Here is a 15,871-nt window from a genome sequence, read left to right as displayed (position 1 = left end):
CCACAGTGAATATGATAAAAGCCACTGAATTGTGCATTTTTTAAATTCTTATTCATTGATTTTTAGAGAGAGGACGGCAGAGAAAGAAACATTTATTTGTTGTTCCACTTATCTGTGCTTTCATTGGTTGATTCTTGTAGGTGCCCTGACCAGGGATCAAAGCTGCAACCTTCGCGCATCAGGATGATTCTCTAACCAACTGAGATACCCGGCCAGGGCTTTGAATTGTATATTTTAAAAGGGTGAGTGCAGTGTGAATTATATTTCCATAAGGTAAAAGGGATAAAAAGATACAAGTCTTTCCACTGATGTCTAGAAAAAAGCAGTACACACGCACCAGAACCTAAGTTTGGGTACCTACAGGGAATGGGTGAGGAAAGGGTAGAAAGAATGCAAAAATGGGATGGAGTGGCAATGAGGAAGAGCCAGTGACCTTTCTCTCATGGCCCTTTTTGTGTAGCTCTGGCTCAGAATCATGGTGATGTTATATGCACATACATACAACCAGGGTGTGGAGGCTCAGCCAAAACAGACTGCAAGAAGGGACAAACACACTGGACTGTGTTGTAAATGATTAACATACCACCACCCACCAAATGGGTGGGGAAGAAAAGAACTTAAGTAACTTTAGAAAACAGTATTTTGACTAAATGCCAAGGCCAAAGACACAAATAACGATACAAACATTGCACTCTAGTTGCATTTGTTTCTCAGAAGGTTATAAATTAGCAACTGGCCAATGATCTATATGATAGAATTGAACAAATAAATAAATATATTGTGGATAATAAGACTCAATGTTTCTCCCTTTTGGAAAAACAACTTACAAGTAAGGAAAGAGGAAGTTCGGATTGCGCCCTGTGGCTTTGTGTTGGAAATAAGAGTGTCAGTATAAACTCGTGGTTTTAATACACGCACAGAAACAGGTACATGACCTCCAGTGTAAGTCAACAGGTATTTACTAACCATCTACCACAGCAGGCTCCTAGCTGGTCTCCTAGCCATCCGAGTCTCCTGGTCACAACACTGCCCAACCTCACCTGTGTAGGGGAAATGACAGCAAATGTGCGTGCTCGTGAGACTGGTCCAGTAGAGAGGGAGTCTCTGATGCAGAAGAGGGAGCGATAAGGGCTGCAGTCTAGCGCACAAGTATTAGGGGTTGGCCTTAGACCAGCTGATTCACTGTAGCAGGAAGGAAGAAAGATGTTCCCGCATTGGTGCAGGGTAGGTGGGTTAGTGTGGCATGCAGACCTGTGCTGTGGAAGTTCTCCATGAACTGGGAAGCAAGGTCAGTGAGAGTGACGTCTCAACAGTGTTGCAAGTGTCTGTCATAAGCTCTTCCTGTGGACGTGCTCCTTCATTTTACAGACAGCAGGGATCAGCCTTCAGCTTGAGAGAGGTTTTGGAGAACCTTAGTCATGGGTTTGGTTCTCATGGGACCCACGAGAAGGCAGTCCCAGCCCAAGGCTCCGCTTGACCAACCTGCCGCAGGTCAGAAGGCAGATGAATCAGAGCCCCCGCCAGCCCTCAGCACCAGAGGAGGGGCTGAGCCACCCACCACCCTGCAGCTGCGCCCCTCAGAGCACCTTCCAGCAGAAGTATCCACACAGATCGACTGTGTATAAAGAAAGGGTTAGTATTTTCATGCAGGAATATATAAAGCAACTTTCACCCTCTGGTAAAAGTTTCCAGGTCCCAAACAGTGGCGACCAGCTGTAGGTTGGGTGATACCACGGGAAGACACAGGACACTCACCTGGCAGCTGCAGGCCCACTGCACCCTGGGGAAACCCCTCTCACCCAGCTGACCTTGACAAGCAGTTTCGTCTGGTTAAGGGGGTGGGGAAGGAAGGAAGTGGAGGGACTGGGTGGCACCGTGTGCTCCCCAGGAAGCACTGAAGGGAGAGAAGGCTCAGGGCAGTAAGGTCCAGCGTGGGCTCGAGGGGCCATGTGACGTGTCCACCAACTGCATGACCTTGGACAAGATTCTTGTTGCTCTGAAGCCCATTTTCTCAAGAGTACAATAGGGATCATGTCTACCAGTTCCTAGGCAAGTCAGTACAAACCCCAAGGGCAGGAGATTGTGTGGTGGGCGGAGGAGGAAGAGTGGGATGGTCTAGAACAAGGGACAGAGTTCCCGCACGGCGGTCAAATTCGCTGACCTCAAAATTGGAACACGTTCTAACAGACGACAATTTTCTAATTTGTGACATACTCTAAAAGCGAGGTTTACCCTGGCTGGTGTGGCTCAGTGGATTGAGCACTAGCCTGCCAAACAAAAGGTCACTGGTTCGATTCCCAGTCAAGGCCCATTCCTGGGTTGCAGGCCAGGTTCCCAGGACGGGGTGCTTGGTAGGCAATCACACATTGATGTTTCTCTCCCTCTCTTTCTTCCTCCCTTCCCCTCTGTCTCTAAAAATAAATAAAAAAGGAGGTTTAACAACGACAATACTAAATCATTTACCTGCCTTTGTTCAAACTACCCCATTGCATGCTGAGTATCTGAGTATGTGCTGAGTATCAGCTCCAAACGGCCACAGAGTGATGGTGGGGAAGCATCAAGGGAAAGCCCTGGGCATCCAGGCGACCTGGGTGCGACAACAGTCAGGGCCCGGGGGGAGGTGGGAAGCCAGCCCACCCACTGCGCAATCCAGACAGTAACAGAAAAAATGACTTCTGGGCCGTGGGCTCAGCCTTCAGGAAGTCTGCAGCAGATACCACCTTCCTCTTATAGCCTTCATCTCATACCTGTCCCTTCATCGAGCTTCCCCCTCAGCCGGACTCCCAGGCAGGACACAGATCACACAGAGAGACATACATTCGTTTTATTCTTCATTTTGGAACATCAGGTTGTGTTGCATCATGGACGTTGTTTGCCTAGAAGCAGAAGAAAAGTGTTCACAATTCCTCTTGCAAGAGTCCGGTTAAGTGTGCAGGTTTCACAATATGAGTGTCCTTTTCGGTTAGTAGTAGTGCTTCAGGAGCGAGAACATTTTGCAGACCTTTCCTATCACTTCCAGAAAAGTCAGCCGATGAGATTTGGGTTCAAACTTCTGTATGAAGCCATTTTCCTATGAGAGAACAGATTGAACATTTTGAAAAGTCAGTGCAGACTTTAATTTGCTGGGTTAGGAACAAAGAAACTTTCGTTTAAGTACTGCAGGTGGTTCATGAGTGTGGTTTCCCTACCTTTATCCTGTGCGTCCTCATCATCTTTTTCTGTCTCTAGTTCAGACCCTGAGCAGCATGCCCAGTGATGACAAACCGTGTCTCCCGTGTATAATGTGCACTTTTCTGCTCAAGTTTTTGAGGGAAAGATAAGGATGTGCGTTGCACATAATGATTACATACCGCGGGTGTAAGAATGGGTATAATCCCACGGATAATGTGTACTCCATTATACATGGCAAAATACGGTAGTGTAAGCTATATATTATATATGTAATTTAATTTTTCAGTGGCCACAATTTTAAAAGGAAAATAGAATAGGCAAAATTGATTTTTGAAATACATTTATCTAAAACATTACACTTTCAGTACGTAATCAATATGAAAATTATTAATGAGGTATTTTTTGGGGGGGGGGGTCAAACCTTTAAAATCCGATGTGTATTTTGTACTTACAGCATATCTTTATTCAGACTAGCCACATGTCAACAGCTGAAATGTCCCAAGGGACAAGTGGCCACCATGCTGGACAGAAGCTCTAGGAGCTAGAAAGCCCCCTTTGCCCCCTCTTTCTCTTTCAGTTGTCGGCATTGAAGTGTGCATGCGTGCATGTAAACTGTGTTACGCTCAGAGTCGTGAGGACTCACAGTAAAGGCAGATGAAGTCGAAGTCAGCACTTTGGAGCCAGTGAGAACTTTGTTGATTGTTTCTATTACAATTCATTTTCTTTTTGATCATAGTTTTTAAAAAATAGACTATGGATCGCACATTGTGTTTAATTTATGGCTTATAATAATGGAGCATCCTCACCGAAAACTACCTCTGAGATCAGCCAGCTTTTGACAAGTGAGGAAACTGAGCCTGGAAAAAAACAAGTTACCTAAAGCTAGCCAAACTCTTAGTGCCTGGGATGGTGCTGGAATGCAAACAGTGCTCTTTTCACACTATACATTTCCAAGCAACCAGCAGACGGATTAGAAAATTGGTAAAATAAAATGTTTAAATGTTCATCTAGTAAACATTTGCTCTGCGTCTAGCAAGCCCCAGATTCTGGAGTTAAAAACGCCTTCATGTCTAGTGTGATGAACGCCAAGACGTATAGCCCGCACATCTCTGAAAGCCATTGGAGACCTGAGGGCTCCACAAAGTCTGGGAATCAGCTTTTTGAGCATCTCTGGCAGCAAAGGTCAACTCAAACCAGCCAGGGCAGTTTTGCATTTGAAAGGTTACTCAGGAAAGCCAGCTTCTGCCTGTTAGGTGTGGAGTCATCCTCTGAGACAAACTGCCGCCTCAGGGAGGGAACAGACTGCTCCTACGTTCCTGCCCCGCCCTCCCGCACTCAGGCCCACAAGCACTCATCCCCTAGCCACTCCCCTCCTGGGGTTTGCACAAGCCCCCGCCAAGGAGGCATCCCCTGTGAATGCACTAGTGTGCCCGCGAGCACCGCCTGTTAGGGTCTGGCACTTAGTAGGCATCTTGATACACATTCAACTTCTAAAGAGAGGAAACAAAGGAAAAAACCAACAGATTCAGCTCTGTGAAGATGAAGTGTTTTTTTAAACTACAATAAAGAGCAGACTAGGAAAATGTTTACCATGAAAGAGTTCATTTAAATGCAAGATACAGATCAAGCTCTTTGTAGTTACTGAGGCAAAGGCTATTGAAAAGAGAAATATAAATCATCAACAAGTGTATGGGAAAAATTCAACATTACTAGCAATTAAGTAAATTCACATTTTAGCCTTGGCTGGGTGGCTCAGTTGGTTAGCGCATCATGCTGTACACCAAAAGGTTGCAGGTTTGATTCCTACTCAGGGCGAGTATGGAAAACAGAGCGATTTCTCTCTCTCATATAGATGTTTCTCTTTCTCTCTCCCTCCCTCCCTTTTTCTCTAAAGTCAATTTAAAGAAAATATATATCCTTGGGTGAGGATTAAAAATATATCTATTTTTTGGCGTGCCACAGAGTTTTAGTCATCAGTTTATGTGTGCCATGAGGTGAAAAAAGTTGAAAATCAATGATTTAGACCAAGAGTACCATTAAAAAAATAAAACCTACTTACCCTAGCTCTCATGACTCAAAAGAGTTTTACATGCTGGTCTCTTGGAAAGCACCAACTCTAACCTGCATCTCTGCGCTTACAGGCTGCCTCCTTTCAGTACCAGGCAGTTTTAACAATCACATGTGTAAACTAGCTGGGATTTCCCCCAGAGCCTGCCTAGTTATATTGTATTTGACAGTTTACAAGCACTCAGGAAAATGTTCTTAAATGTTTTAGCTTCCCTGCTAAGGTAAGGTATTGTTGTCATTACATAATACGATAGGACATATGAGGAATCCGAGTCTCTGGCAGCTTCAGGGCCGCACCCAAGGCCGCACCTCTAGTGAACAGGGCTCAGACCCGAGCCCCAGTGCCAGTCTACTCTCTGTCCGCCAACACCCCTTTGGCGGGCGCCTTCTCTGCAGAAGGCCCTACGCAAGCCTGAGGTGCACAAGGCAGGGGTCTCCTCCTGCGTGGACTGTGGGTGCTATCGCCCGCCCCTGGTGCTTAAGGACCTGAGATGCCCAGGGTGAGGAGTTTTTCATGGCTTTTAAGAACCATTGTTGCCTCACGAGTGCTGAAAGCAGACGGCAGAATGTTGCCCTTGCCCTCCTACCAGGTCTCCTGAGAGCCGGGCCCACCCTCGGCACCTCCCGTGGGCAGTGGGGACGGGAGGAAACAATAAATGCAGGCGGAAGAAAGAGATGAGAAGTGGCAAAAGAAGGAAGGAAGGCAAGGAGAAAGGAATTTGTGCAGATAACAGTGAGGAAGAACAGATTAGGCGCTTACAAGCCCCATTATTGATAGACTGGTCTCATTTTTCCCCCCTTAGGGCATCTGTTTTAGATGGTGGCTAACATCTAACTGTCATTAATCATGTAATTAATGGAGATTTAAGTATTGAGTCCTTGTCTGCTGAGACTGTTCTAGGTGCGCTGTCACTGACTCACCCTCACCCCGTCCGGGGAGCCAGGGGATAGCAGTGGAGGAGTGACCCCAGCTGAGAGGAGTGAAGTCACTTGGTGAGTCACACAGGTAGCGAGCACTGCAGCCGCAGCCCGGAAGTGAACCCAGGTCCGACTGCCTCAGAGGCGCCACATTCTTGGCCCCAAAGCGTTCCTCAGACTCTGTGGGCACATTCACAGTGTGGGGAGATGATCGGTATTCTCCAGGTATAGTTTGGGGTCAAGGACAAGCAAATGTGGACAAGCCCCAGGACCACACAGCAGCGCCTCCCGGGGGGGTGGCTAGTTCTGAGTGTTTGGTCAGGAGCGGGGCAGGTGAGAAGGCAGAACTGGCTAGGGTCTGACTAAAGCTGTGAGATGCCTTGTCCTATGGGCCACCAGAGGCCACTAGCACAGTCACGAGGCTGGGCCATTTCCCGAAATGAATGGTTCAAGAGGAAGCTCATTCATCCTAGCCCACGATAAGAAAGCCCCCCGCCATGTGCCCCGCTGGAGCATCCTGACTCAGAAAAGCAGGGCCTCCGGGGAGCTGGACCGAGCGTCAGGGAGCCAGGAAAGGAAGACGGAGGTGGCTGTGAAGGGGCACCATACAAACTGTTTCCGTGCTGTCTCAGACCGATGTCATCGAGAGCCTGAAACCTACCTAAGGACTCTGTACAGGCAGAGTGTGTGTGTAGGGGCACACGCGTGTGTGTATGCCTCCCCAAAGGAGAAGCACACTCCAGAAATGCTCAGAGACAGCTCCCCACCCCCACGGGCTGAGTTCCAGGAGGTCACCCCATTTACTGTTAAGAAGTTGAACTGTCAAATACCACTAATCACTGTCTGTGTCCCAAAGACTAGAGCAGGCATGGGAATCACTGTCGCAGCCCAGCCTCGCGTGTGGGCCTCTGTGCCCGGAAACGTCCGCTTCCGCTACACTGCAACCGGAAGAAAATACGTCATGTCATGTCTCAGACGCCTCACCCAGCCCAAGTCGGGCTGAGTTAGAAAGCAGAGCTGCAGGAAGCCAAGCGGGGTGCAGAGGGGAGAGCTAGTAGTGAACCCTCTCTCTCTGCAGCAGGGCCTCGAACAAAGTGCCAGACGCTAAGACAGAGGACTGCATCCAGTTCTAAAACATTTATAATCACTGAAGACATCTGTAGTTTCCAAAGACAGCAAAATGGAAGATATCTGCCATCTGTACAAAAATATTTTCTATCCAGAATATCCCAAAAGTTCATACAAGTCAGTAAGAAAAAGTAGGAAAATGGGCAAAGAATATGAGTAGGCAGCTTCTAAATAAGACTTGCCCGTGGTCAATACGCATATAGTAAGATGCTTCGCCTCACTGACAATCAAGGAAACGAGAATTACTCGAGACAGACTAGGTGTACGTTTTGAACGTGACAGTGCGGACAGGAGGAGATTGCTGTAACCCAGCATTAGTCAGCGGTGGGGGGGGGGGGTTCTGATCTTCTCACACGTGGTGAGGGAGCGTGACTCAGAAGACCCAGTCAATCAAAAATGTCCTACGTCGTGAAGCACTGGGCGTGATGGCTACCTGTAGAAATGACCTGAATGTCCGTCAGCTCAAAATGGCCCGACATTCCAAAGCATTTGCACACAGCACCATAGGTGGCGTGTCCCACTCTTTTTAAAATACTACTTTACATTCCCTCAGGTGAAGAAAAAGGATTAGTACCATGTACTATTTATACATATAAAAAAACCCTTGTTTACAAAGAAGCACTATATTTTCTATGGCATACTCAATAGCTATGTGTTGCATGGAAAATGACTGATAACAGTGGTTACCTCTGGGAAAGAGGGAAGGGTGGGGTTGGGGGTTGGGCGGAGAATTTCTGGGGACACAGCGCTTTAAAAGGCTGAGTGCCCAGCACTGGGATATAAAGAAAAGGACGGACACCCGCTGCCAGGCGCTGTGTCCAACCAGAGTGCTCATGGAGGCCCTTCGCGTGGTCCTGGCTTTCTGAGGCCTCAATAATAAAGTGCATTTTCACTTGGGAATTCTTGAAAAAAGTTTCTTCCTGGTGGCGCTTCCCCTTACTTTTTCTTTTTTTATCATCGAGCTTTAACAGCCAGAATTTGTGATATTAGAAAACTTGGGAGGGGGGCAGGATCAATTTGGAAGCAAGGAACCTGCAAAAATTTACACCTCCCTTTTGCAACATTATAAACATCTAAATATAACCGTATCTCATAGCAAATCTTGCTGCTTATGTTGTCACGACAACGCTAACAAACATGCATTCCTAGACTGGGTTTTGCGCTGCCGATTCTGAAGATGGGTCAGAGATGTTCTTGAAAATACTGTGTATGTGTGTATATACACATATATAATGTATATATGTCTCTATTTCTTAAGTAAATGCATATATTATCAGGGGAACTGTACAGTCCCATTTTGAATAAAGAACGAAGCCTACTCACCCAGCCTCCGTTCTGCCGTATCCATTCTCCTGTGTGTTTCGTGATGAACTCGGCCACTTCGTGGGAGATCTCCCGGAAAGCTTCCACGTCCTCATCCGCAGCCCTCCGCTCTCCGAGCAGCTTCTTGACGAGAATCCCTTCGAAGGCGAACACGGTCACGATGCGGCCCCAGTTGACCACGCCGTCCTCGAACTCCATCTGCATGACGGCACGGAACAGCGTGCGGGCAGCGTCCACCGACTGCACGTCCAGGCCGGCCAGGCACGGCTGCAGGCTCCTCTCCACCTCCTGCTGCACCGCGGAGGCCACGTCCCGCAGCAGCCCAGCGACCCTGCTGGGCTGGGCGCCTGGCGGGGCTGCCTGCAGGACGTGCTCCAGGTAGCCCTGCGCCAGCTCCTGCACATAGCCAAAGTCGCAGTCGGTCATCTCCGCGTGGCTGCAGCGCCCCGACTCGAGCGGCTTCCCAGCACAGCGGCAGAGGCGAAGTGAATACCGAACTCGGAACGCGGCGCCGAGGGGCGTGACCCACAGCGACGTCTGCGGGCGGGTGGAATTTCTGGCCGCATCACCATCCGCCCCCGATGTCACGTGGAGGCAGCCTATAAAAGTAACAGTTCAAAACCGCCTCCGAGAGGCCCACTTCCCCATCCTGGCCGGGCCGGTTAGGTCGGCGCGCAGTCTGAATTAAAGGCCAGGATGCCAAAAAAGGGGGACACCCCCGCCCCCTTGGCTGGTGGGACGGAGCCTGTCCGGCCCCTGTGAGAGCCTGGCAGCTGCTCAGAAACCTAAAAGAGGGAAATTACTTTCCCGCCCAGCAATTCCACTTCTCAGTGTTATGTGCCCAGAACTGAAAATGGGGACTCAGATACTTAAATGAATCACTGGCGGGCCACAGCAGCACCACGCACAACAGCCAAGAGGTGGAAACGACCCCTGTGTCCGTTGCCAGAGGGATGGGTGAACAAATCAGGGAATGGTTAAACTCGGCCATAAAAGGAAGGCCACGTTGTGGGTGAATCTCAAAAACACAATGCCAAGTGAAGGAAGCCAATGAGTGTGTGGGGGGGGGGCGATTCCACAAAAGTAAATCAGTAGAGACACAAAGCGAACTGGTGTCTGCCAGGGAGGGGCTGATGGCAGGGAGGGGCGGTCCAGGGTTTTGTTTTGTGACCGAAATGTTTGGGAATTACACAGGAGTGGTGTTTACACAACACTGTGAATATACCAAACACCTCTGAACTCTTCCCTTTAAAATGAGTCATTTTCCATGATGTGAATGTCACCTGCAAAAAATAAAGGTCTTCAGTGGCCCCAGGGTGAAACTGGCTGAGTGAGCACAAAGAAGGGAGGTCAGTGAGCTCCCGGGGGCGAGGCTCTGGCAGTGCCTCTGACCCTTCCGTGCTTGGGTAGGACAATAGGGGAGGGGAGGGGAGACCCAAGTGCCCTCTGTGAGCTTTACCTCTCATGGACTCAGGAACTTCTGACAGAAGCTCCACTCTAAGCCAGCGCCCGTAACACGTGGGTTATCCAACATACAGATCAGAACTGTGGGCACTTGGTCAGAGGCAGAGGACCGGACTTGGTCCCAGTCCAACTCCCCGGCTCTCGCTCACTGTGTTCCCCGGGGACTGGACAATGAGAGACACTGACCTCAGAGGATGAGGCGATGTGGAACGAGGTGGCCCGTGTCACCCCCATCACCACGCCTGGCACCCCAACGGCCACCGCAGCCCTACCATCCGGCTCCCCATCATCCTCTTAGGGGCTGATGATGCGGCACCGGCCCCTGGTGAGGGCAGAACTCTGTAAGCCGTAGTTTGAAGCAAAATGCAAATCTGCCTTGTGATGAGCTACGGTGGCAATTCTGAGAACCCATGGAGATAGTGAATTTACCGGCTGTGCGGAGCAGCGGTGATTTTGGGCAGGATGCAAGTGGTACCCCTGTGTGCTGGCTGTGCCTTCCTGTCTGCTGAAGGGCCAGTGGGAGGGAGGAGGAGGAGGCAAACCAGGGTCCCTGGAGACGTGATACCCACTCTTTTTCCACATCTGGAGTAACTGATTCTTTGCATTAGGGTCTAGGAACAGCTGCAAAGAGCGGGGGCGGGGGGCGCGGGGGGAGTCCCCTGTAGCTGGATTTGTGAGCTATGGCCAATGCTGCTTTGCCTGCCAGTTCACGGGGATCTGGTGACCCAGCAAACGCACCTCTCAGACGTCCTACTGTGGGAATGTAACTGAGGAAGCACCCCCCCACCCCACACCTCCCCCAGGCTGCTCCCCCCCAACCCGGGTCAACCACAGAGCAAGGTGTGGGCGCTAAGAACAGTTCCTGTACGTCATCCCCTTTGCCGGGCACCTCGGAACCCACGACTGCCCAGCCCCCTGCTTTGGGGAACCTTTTTCAGCTGCATCCCTATGGGGCCTGCCTTATCTCTTATCTCTTGAGTTGTCTCCAAGGTCAGCCCTGCACTTGGGTCTGCCAGCCTCCCCGCCTTTCCCACCTCCCTCCCCACTCTCCCTCAAGGGCACTTCCCCCAACAAGTCTCTCTCACACCTCCTCCTCTCCAGGTGTTTCCTTGGATTGCGGAGTTGTCAGGAGCACAGAGGCCTGGGTCAGGGGCCGAGCTTTATCACTGAGCATCCTAAGAACCACGGAAAGGATGGGAAGTTTCTCTTCTCCCCCATGACATTCCCACGGAGATGAGTCCTTCTAGAAAAGTAGCAAAAGCATGTGCTTTCGAAGCTGAACGTGGCATTCTGAGGTCAGTGTGGATCTTTGTCCTTTGTCCCCAGTGCCTGAGCCTGGACCCCGGGAAGGGCTGGGAGCTGATCCCCGTAGGAGAAATGGAACGCACGTCCATCACGCCTGGGACCAGCCACACCTAGGGCTCTATATGCCTGACACCCTGGATCCAAAAACGACTTGCTTTAAAATTTTTAAATGGTGTGGCCTTCTTTAGTTTATTTTAGAGAGTTTCCAAATAAACGCTTTTCAAGGACAGGTCAGAGGAAAACAAGAGTATTTTCCAAAAAGAATGATTCCTTTATTTCTAAAGTACAAACGACTGCGGAGGGGTGGGAGTGTGAGACACAGACAGGAGGCTGACGGCGACCAGGTGTGAAGACAAATGTCCCTTTTCTCAACGTACTCTGTCATCTGAGCCTCCATGCACCAGGGTCTAGTACACAGGTCCGTAGGGACCAGCACGCGGTCCCCATCCCCAGAGTCCACACGTGGAATTTGGATGAAGTTAGGGGTTCCCCCCAAGTACTCTCTGGAGGAGTCAACCAGCGTGGAGGGGTCTGGAAATCATGGGTGTATTCCGCTCTTCCACAAACACATGCTAAGCTGCGACGGAGCGCCAGGGACCTTGAGGTGTGGGAGAAAGGGCCGTCTGCCCCTGCGCAGGGGATACTCACAGGAAGATGCTGCGGGAGTGTCCACATGGGGACCCATGGGACATGGGTGGGCCTCCGCAGGGACGGCAGGTCTCTGCTCCACAGTGTCTGCAGCTCAGCTGGAACGGCTCCGGCAGTCAGGGCTGGAGCAGCCAGGACTGGCTGGGCGGCTCTCAGTGCGGGGTCTTTCCGGGTGCCTCTGTGGCCCGGCAACCTCACCCTGGTCACGCCTCTCCCACGGTGGCTTCTGCCCCATGGGACAGGCGGCAGCAGCAGCTGCCCACCTGCCCTCCTTCAAGGAGAGGAGGGTGAACCACTCTCACTGGTAAGAAGTGTCAAAGAATCTGCAGCTGTGTTTTAAAACTTGCAATGTGCCACGCACACGCAAGGGCCACTTACAGTCCCGTGTGCAATTTAACCAACGCATCCTCGTACCATCCCTTAGGTGGGTAAGGCAGGGAGGCCCTCCAGTCTTGGGGTGACCGTGACCCCTCCTCCCACCAGGCTACCACAGGGCTGGGCCCCTGGAATGGAACCCTATCAGGATGGAGCATCCTGAATGCGTCGAGGTGAGATTGGGAGAGATGTCACTTCATCCGCCTCCTGATCACAGGGCTCTGTTATCCGTCCACCCCTGCTCTGGCCGGGGAGCAGAAAGCGATGGCCAGCTAAGGGTCAGTCCCGATGGGGCCTGTGAGGGAAGGACCCCAATGCTTCCGAGCCCCATGAGCAGCCAGAGCATCCCAAGCTCCCAGACAAGGCTCCTGGGGTATGTGACCTCGGGGAGATCCCCCTGAGGTCAACGACCCCTTTCCCCAAAGGTGGAACTTCGGCAGAAACTCCTTGGGCTTTTGGCTGCTTCAGAGGAGGTGGCTCATGGGAACTCCCAGCTCCTCTGAGCTGCTCAGAGCCACTTCCCACGCCAGGGCCCAGCCAGGGCGTGTTCCCTGCAGGGAAGAGTGGTCGTCAATGCACAAGGAGGGCAAGTCCACTCCCCACCGAGAAAACCAGGGGAGTCCAGGCGCCTGGTGCAAGCTCTGTTTCTACCCAAAGAGACCCATTCCCATGGACCCGTGAGCACATAAGCACGTGGCGTTTCCCCCAGTTCTCCTGCTGTGTTTGGGAGCAAGGCTTACGTGGGCGCGATGGGAGCTGAGGGGCAGGGACACGAGAGCGAGGTGTCAATGTACAAGCTGCCTGGGGTAGGATTTTTAAACGGAGGTCCTTGAGGTCACCAGGGAGACAGAGGAGGGAAGAGTAGAAGGGAAAACGCCGGGGTTGTTGGGGGGGTGGGTAAAAATCACGCAGGGTCCCACATAAAACAGAATGCTCTCAAAACTTGTCCCTCACCCCACCCTGTGACTCTCACTGGAGCACCCACTGCTCATTCTTCTCAGCAGTTCAGGATCCTCCAAGGGCTCCCCCTGGCCTGCAGAGAGGAGCCCCAACCCCCCAAAGGATCATCTGCTCAGGCTTGACCTCCCCGCTCAGCTCCCTGCCCGGCTGTGGGCGCTGTCCCAGCTCCAGAAGCTGGGTCTTCCCCGTGTCTCTACCTGGAACAGCTTTTCCCTGTTGTTCCTGCGTCCCACCTCTGCACGGGCAAGGTCTACTCTCCCTAGGCAGGAAGGCTCTCCGGGCACAGGCTCCTGCAGGAGTCACCTGAACAGCACATTTTGGGGTGCACCTGATACCACAGCCCCTCCACTAGTGGTCCCCTCCTCGGGGCTGCAGGCCGGCCACTGTCCTGGGGACAGGGCTGCCTCAGTTACCTTTGGTTCCTTCCAGAGGCCCGTCACGGAGCTGGCCCCAGAGAGAGGTCACCAGCATTCTATTATTATCACTTCCAAGAAGGTGGAGTGTTTTACAAATGGGCTACTTCACAATCAGACTGACACCAGGCTTTATCCATAGTGGTTTTTCTCTTAGGTTTTGGTCTGCAAAGCAAATGCAACATTTTCTTTTGTTTTCCTAAATGCCACCTGAGGGGAAGTACAAAAGAAAAGCCTTATTTGAAGAGGACCTTCAAGCGACGTGGGCAAAGGGCCTTGGACTTTCCACCACCCGAAACCAAAGGGCAGAGACGGAACCTGAGGAAGGAGAAGTGTGCTGCTTGGTGATGAGCGAAACCAGGCTCAGCCGAGAGCCGAGAACTCAGAGTACCGTGCAGAGCGAAGAGCAGAGGCCACAGCCAGTCCGCCGCCTCCACGGATGCCCCGCACAGACCAGGGGGCTTGTTCCTGACCGCTGCTTGCCCATGACGCGGTGGGGTCTGGCACGGACCACCACGAAGTCCAGCTGCTGCATGTTCAGTGCCCCAGTACGAACTTACACGAGAGGGCTTCCCCGAGGGAACTCCACCCCGTCAGCTCCTGCTGAGGCTGAGCTGCAGCCCTGGGGGCCATGGACATGCTGGGACAGGCAGCGGGGACAGGGTCCGGCGGCCTGGGTACAGAGCTCAGAGCTTGGACATGACTGAAAAATAAGAGGAACCTCCGAAGGGTCTTAAGCAGGAGACCAATATGCCAGATCTGCATTTTTGGAAGGCTGTTCAGAAAGAACTGCATCACCCCAGCTGGTGTGGCTCACTGGACAGAGTGACAGCCTGTGGACTGAAAGGTCGCCGGTTCGATTCCCAGTCAGGGCACATACCTGGCTTGTGGGCCAGGCAGCATGCGAGAGGCAACCACACATTGATGTTTGTCTCCCTCTCTTTCTCCCTCCCTTCTCCTCTCTCTAAAAATAAATGAATAAAATCTTTAGAGAAAAGAAGAACTGCATTGACAGGATTGGTTCCTGAGGACACAGGGTAACTAACAGTATTGTTTTAAATCGTTATCACGTTCAATTTCCAAATGTAAAATCCACCCATGTTAAGTAGACACCTCAGTGAGTTTCAACAATGATAAACATCCCTGTCATCACGTAAAATGTTTCGACCACCCCAGACGCCCCACATCCTGGCTGCAGGTCACCACGGCTGTGCTCAACCTCACAATCAGTGCTTTTCCTGTCCTAAAAGTTCTTACAAGTGAAACCGACCAGGCTGTACGCTTTCCCGTCCGGCTGCCGCCACTTGGAAGTGGCTCTCAGATGCCGCATGTTGCTGAGTGTGCTGGGGTCTGTCCCTTTCCCTACGAAACAAAGTCCCTGCAAGTGTCTGTTCTCCGGATGATGGACATTTGCTTTGCCTACGGTTTGGGGCCGTTGTGAATAACACTGCTATAAACATGTTGATTTTTTAAAGGAACGCAGGTATTTATTCCTGAGGGCATTCACCCCCGAGCTGGACTGCTGGGTCACAGGCTCCTGCGTTTGTTAAGGAGCTTGTTTCTGCGGGGGCTGCCTAACCTGTCTCCATTTATCCTGGGGAAATACCTGGGAATGGAATGTCAGGTCAGGGGTTAAGTGATGTGTTTCGCTTCCTTCATCAGAAACCGCCTTACTGTGTTCCAAAGCGATCTCGCCAACCCTTTTCTGCTTCCACAACCGCAGAGGCCTGCGGCGCGCTCCCCACCCTGCAAACGTTCAGAGTGGTCGGGCCGTGGAACAATGCCGTCTGGTGCTTGTGTAGCAATGGCGTGTTGTGGGTTTTTGTTTTTAGATTTTATTTATTTATCTTTAGAGAGAGGGGAAAGGAGGGAGAAAGAGAGGGAGAGAAACATCAGTGTGTGGTTGCCTCTCTCCCATGCCCCTATTTGGGGACCTGGCCCACAACCCAGGCATGTGCCCTGACTGGGAAGTGAACGGGCAACCTTTCGCCACTGAGCCACACCAGCCAGGGCACGTTGTGGTATTAACCTGTGTCTTCACGACTAAAAATGCTGAACATCTTTTTGTGTGTTTATTGGCTATTTGTGTATGTTCTTTT

At 51.3% G+C, this 15,871-nt stretch overlaps 1 protein-coding gene and 1 long non-coding RNA gene across 3 annotated transcripts in view; one reads left to right on the top strand and one right to left on the bottom strand.

The window, feature by feature from the left end:
* Window positions 1-15,871, top strand: part of LOC128779439 (uncharacterized) — a 16,912-nt gene extending 1,041 nt beyond the window's left edge. Inside the window, exons 2-4 of one of the 2 annotated variants that reach the window (XR_011650446.1) lie at window positions 141-242; window positions 11,173-11,366; window positions 13,930-15,871. This is a non-coding gene — a long non-coding RNA (uncharacterized lncRNA). Of the gene's footprint in view, window positions 1-140; window positions 243-11,172; window positions 12,075-13,929 lie in introns of those variants that run through there. The other variant, XR_008425370.1, reaches the window with a different exon arrangement.
* BCL2A1 (BCL2 related protein A1) lies at window positions 2,765-9,186 on the bottom strand. Its single transcript, XM_024561935.4, has 2 exons — window positions 8,608-9,186; window positions 2,765-3,070 (listed from the first exon to the last, which is right to left on the bottom strand). The coding sequence occupies exons 1-2, from the start codon at window positions 9,031-9,033 to the stop codon at window positions 2,963-2,965; spliced, it is 534 nt and encodes a 177-aa protein (XP_024417703.2). The 5' UTR covers window positions 9,034-9,186; the 3' UTR covers window positions 2,765-2,962.

Source organism: Desmodus rotundus, chromosome 10 (assembly GCF_022682495.2).
Source record: "Desmodus rotundus isolate HL8 chromosome 10, HLdesRot8A.1, whole genome shotgun sequence".
NCBI lineage: Eukaryota > Metazoa > Chordata > Mammalia > Chiroptera > Phyllostomidae > Desmodus > Desmodus rotundus.
The sequence above is the reverse complement of the archived record's forward strand: the minus strand, read 5'-3'. Positions and strand labels throughout refer to the sequence as shown.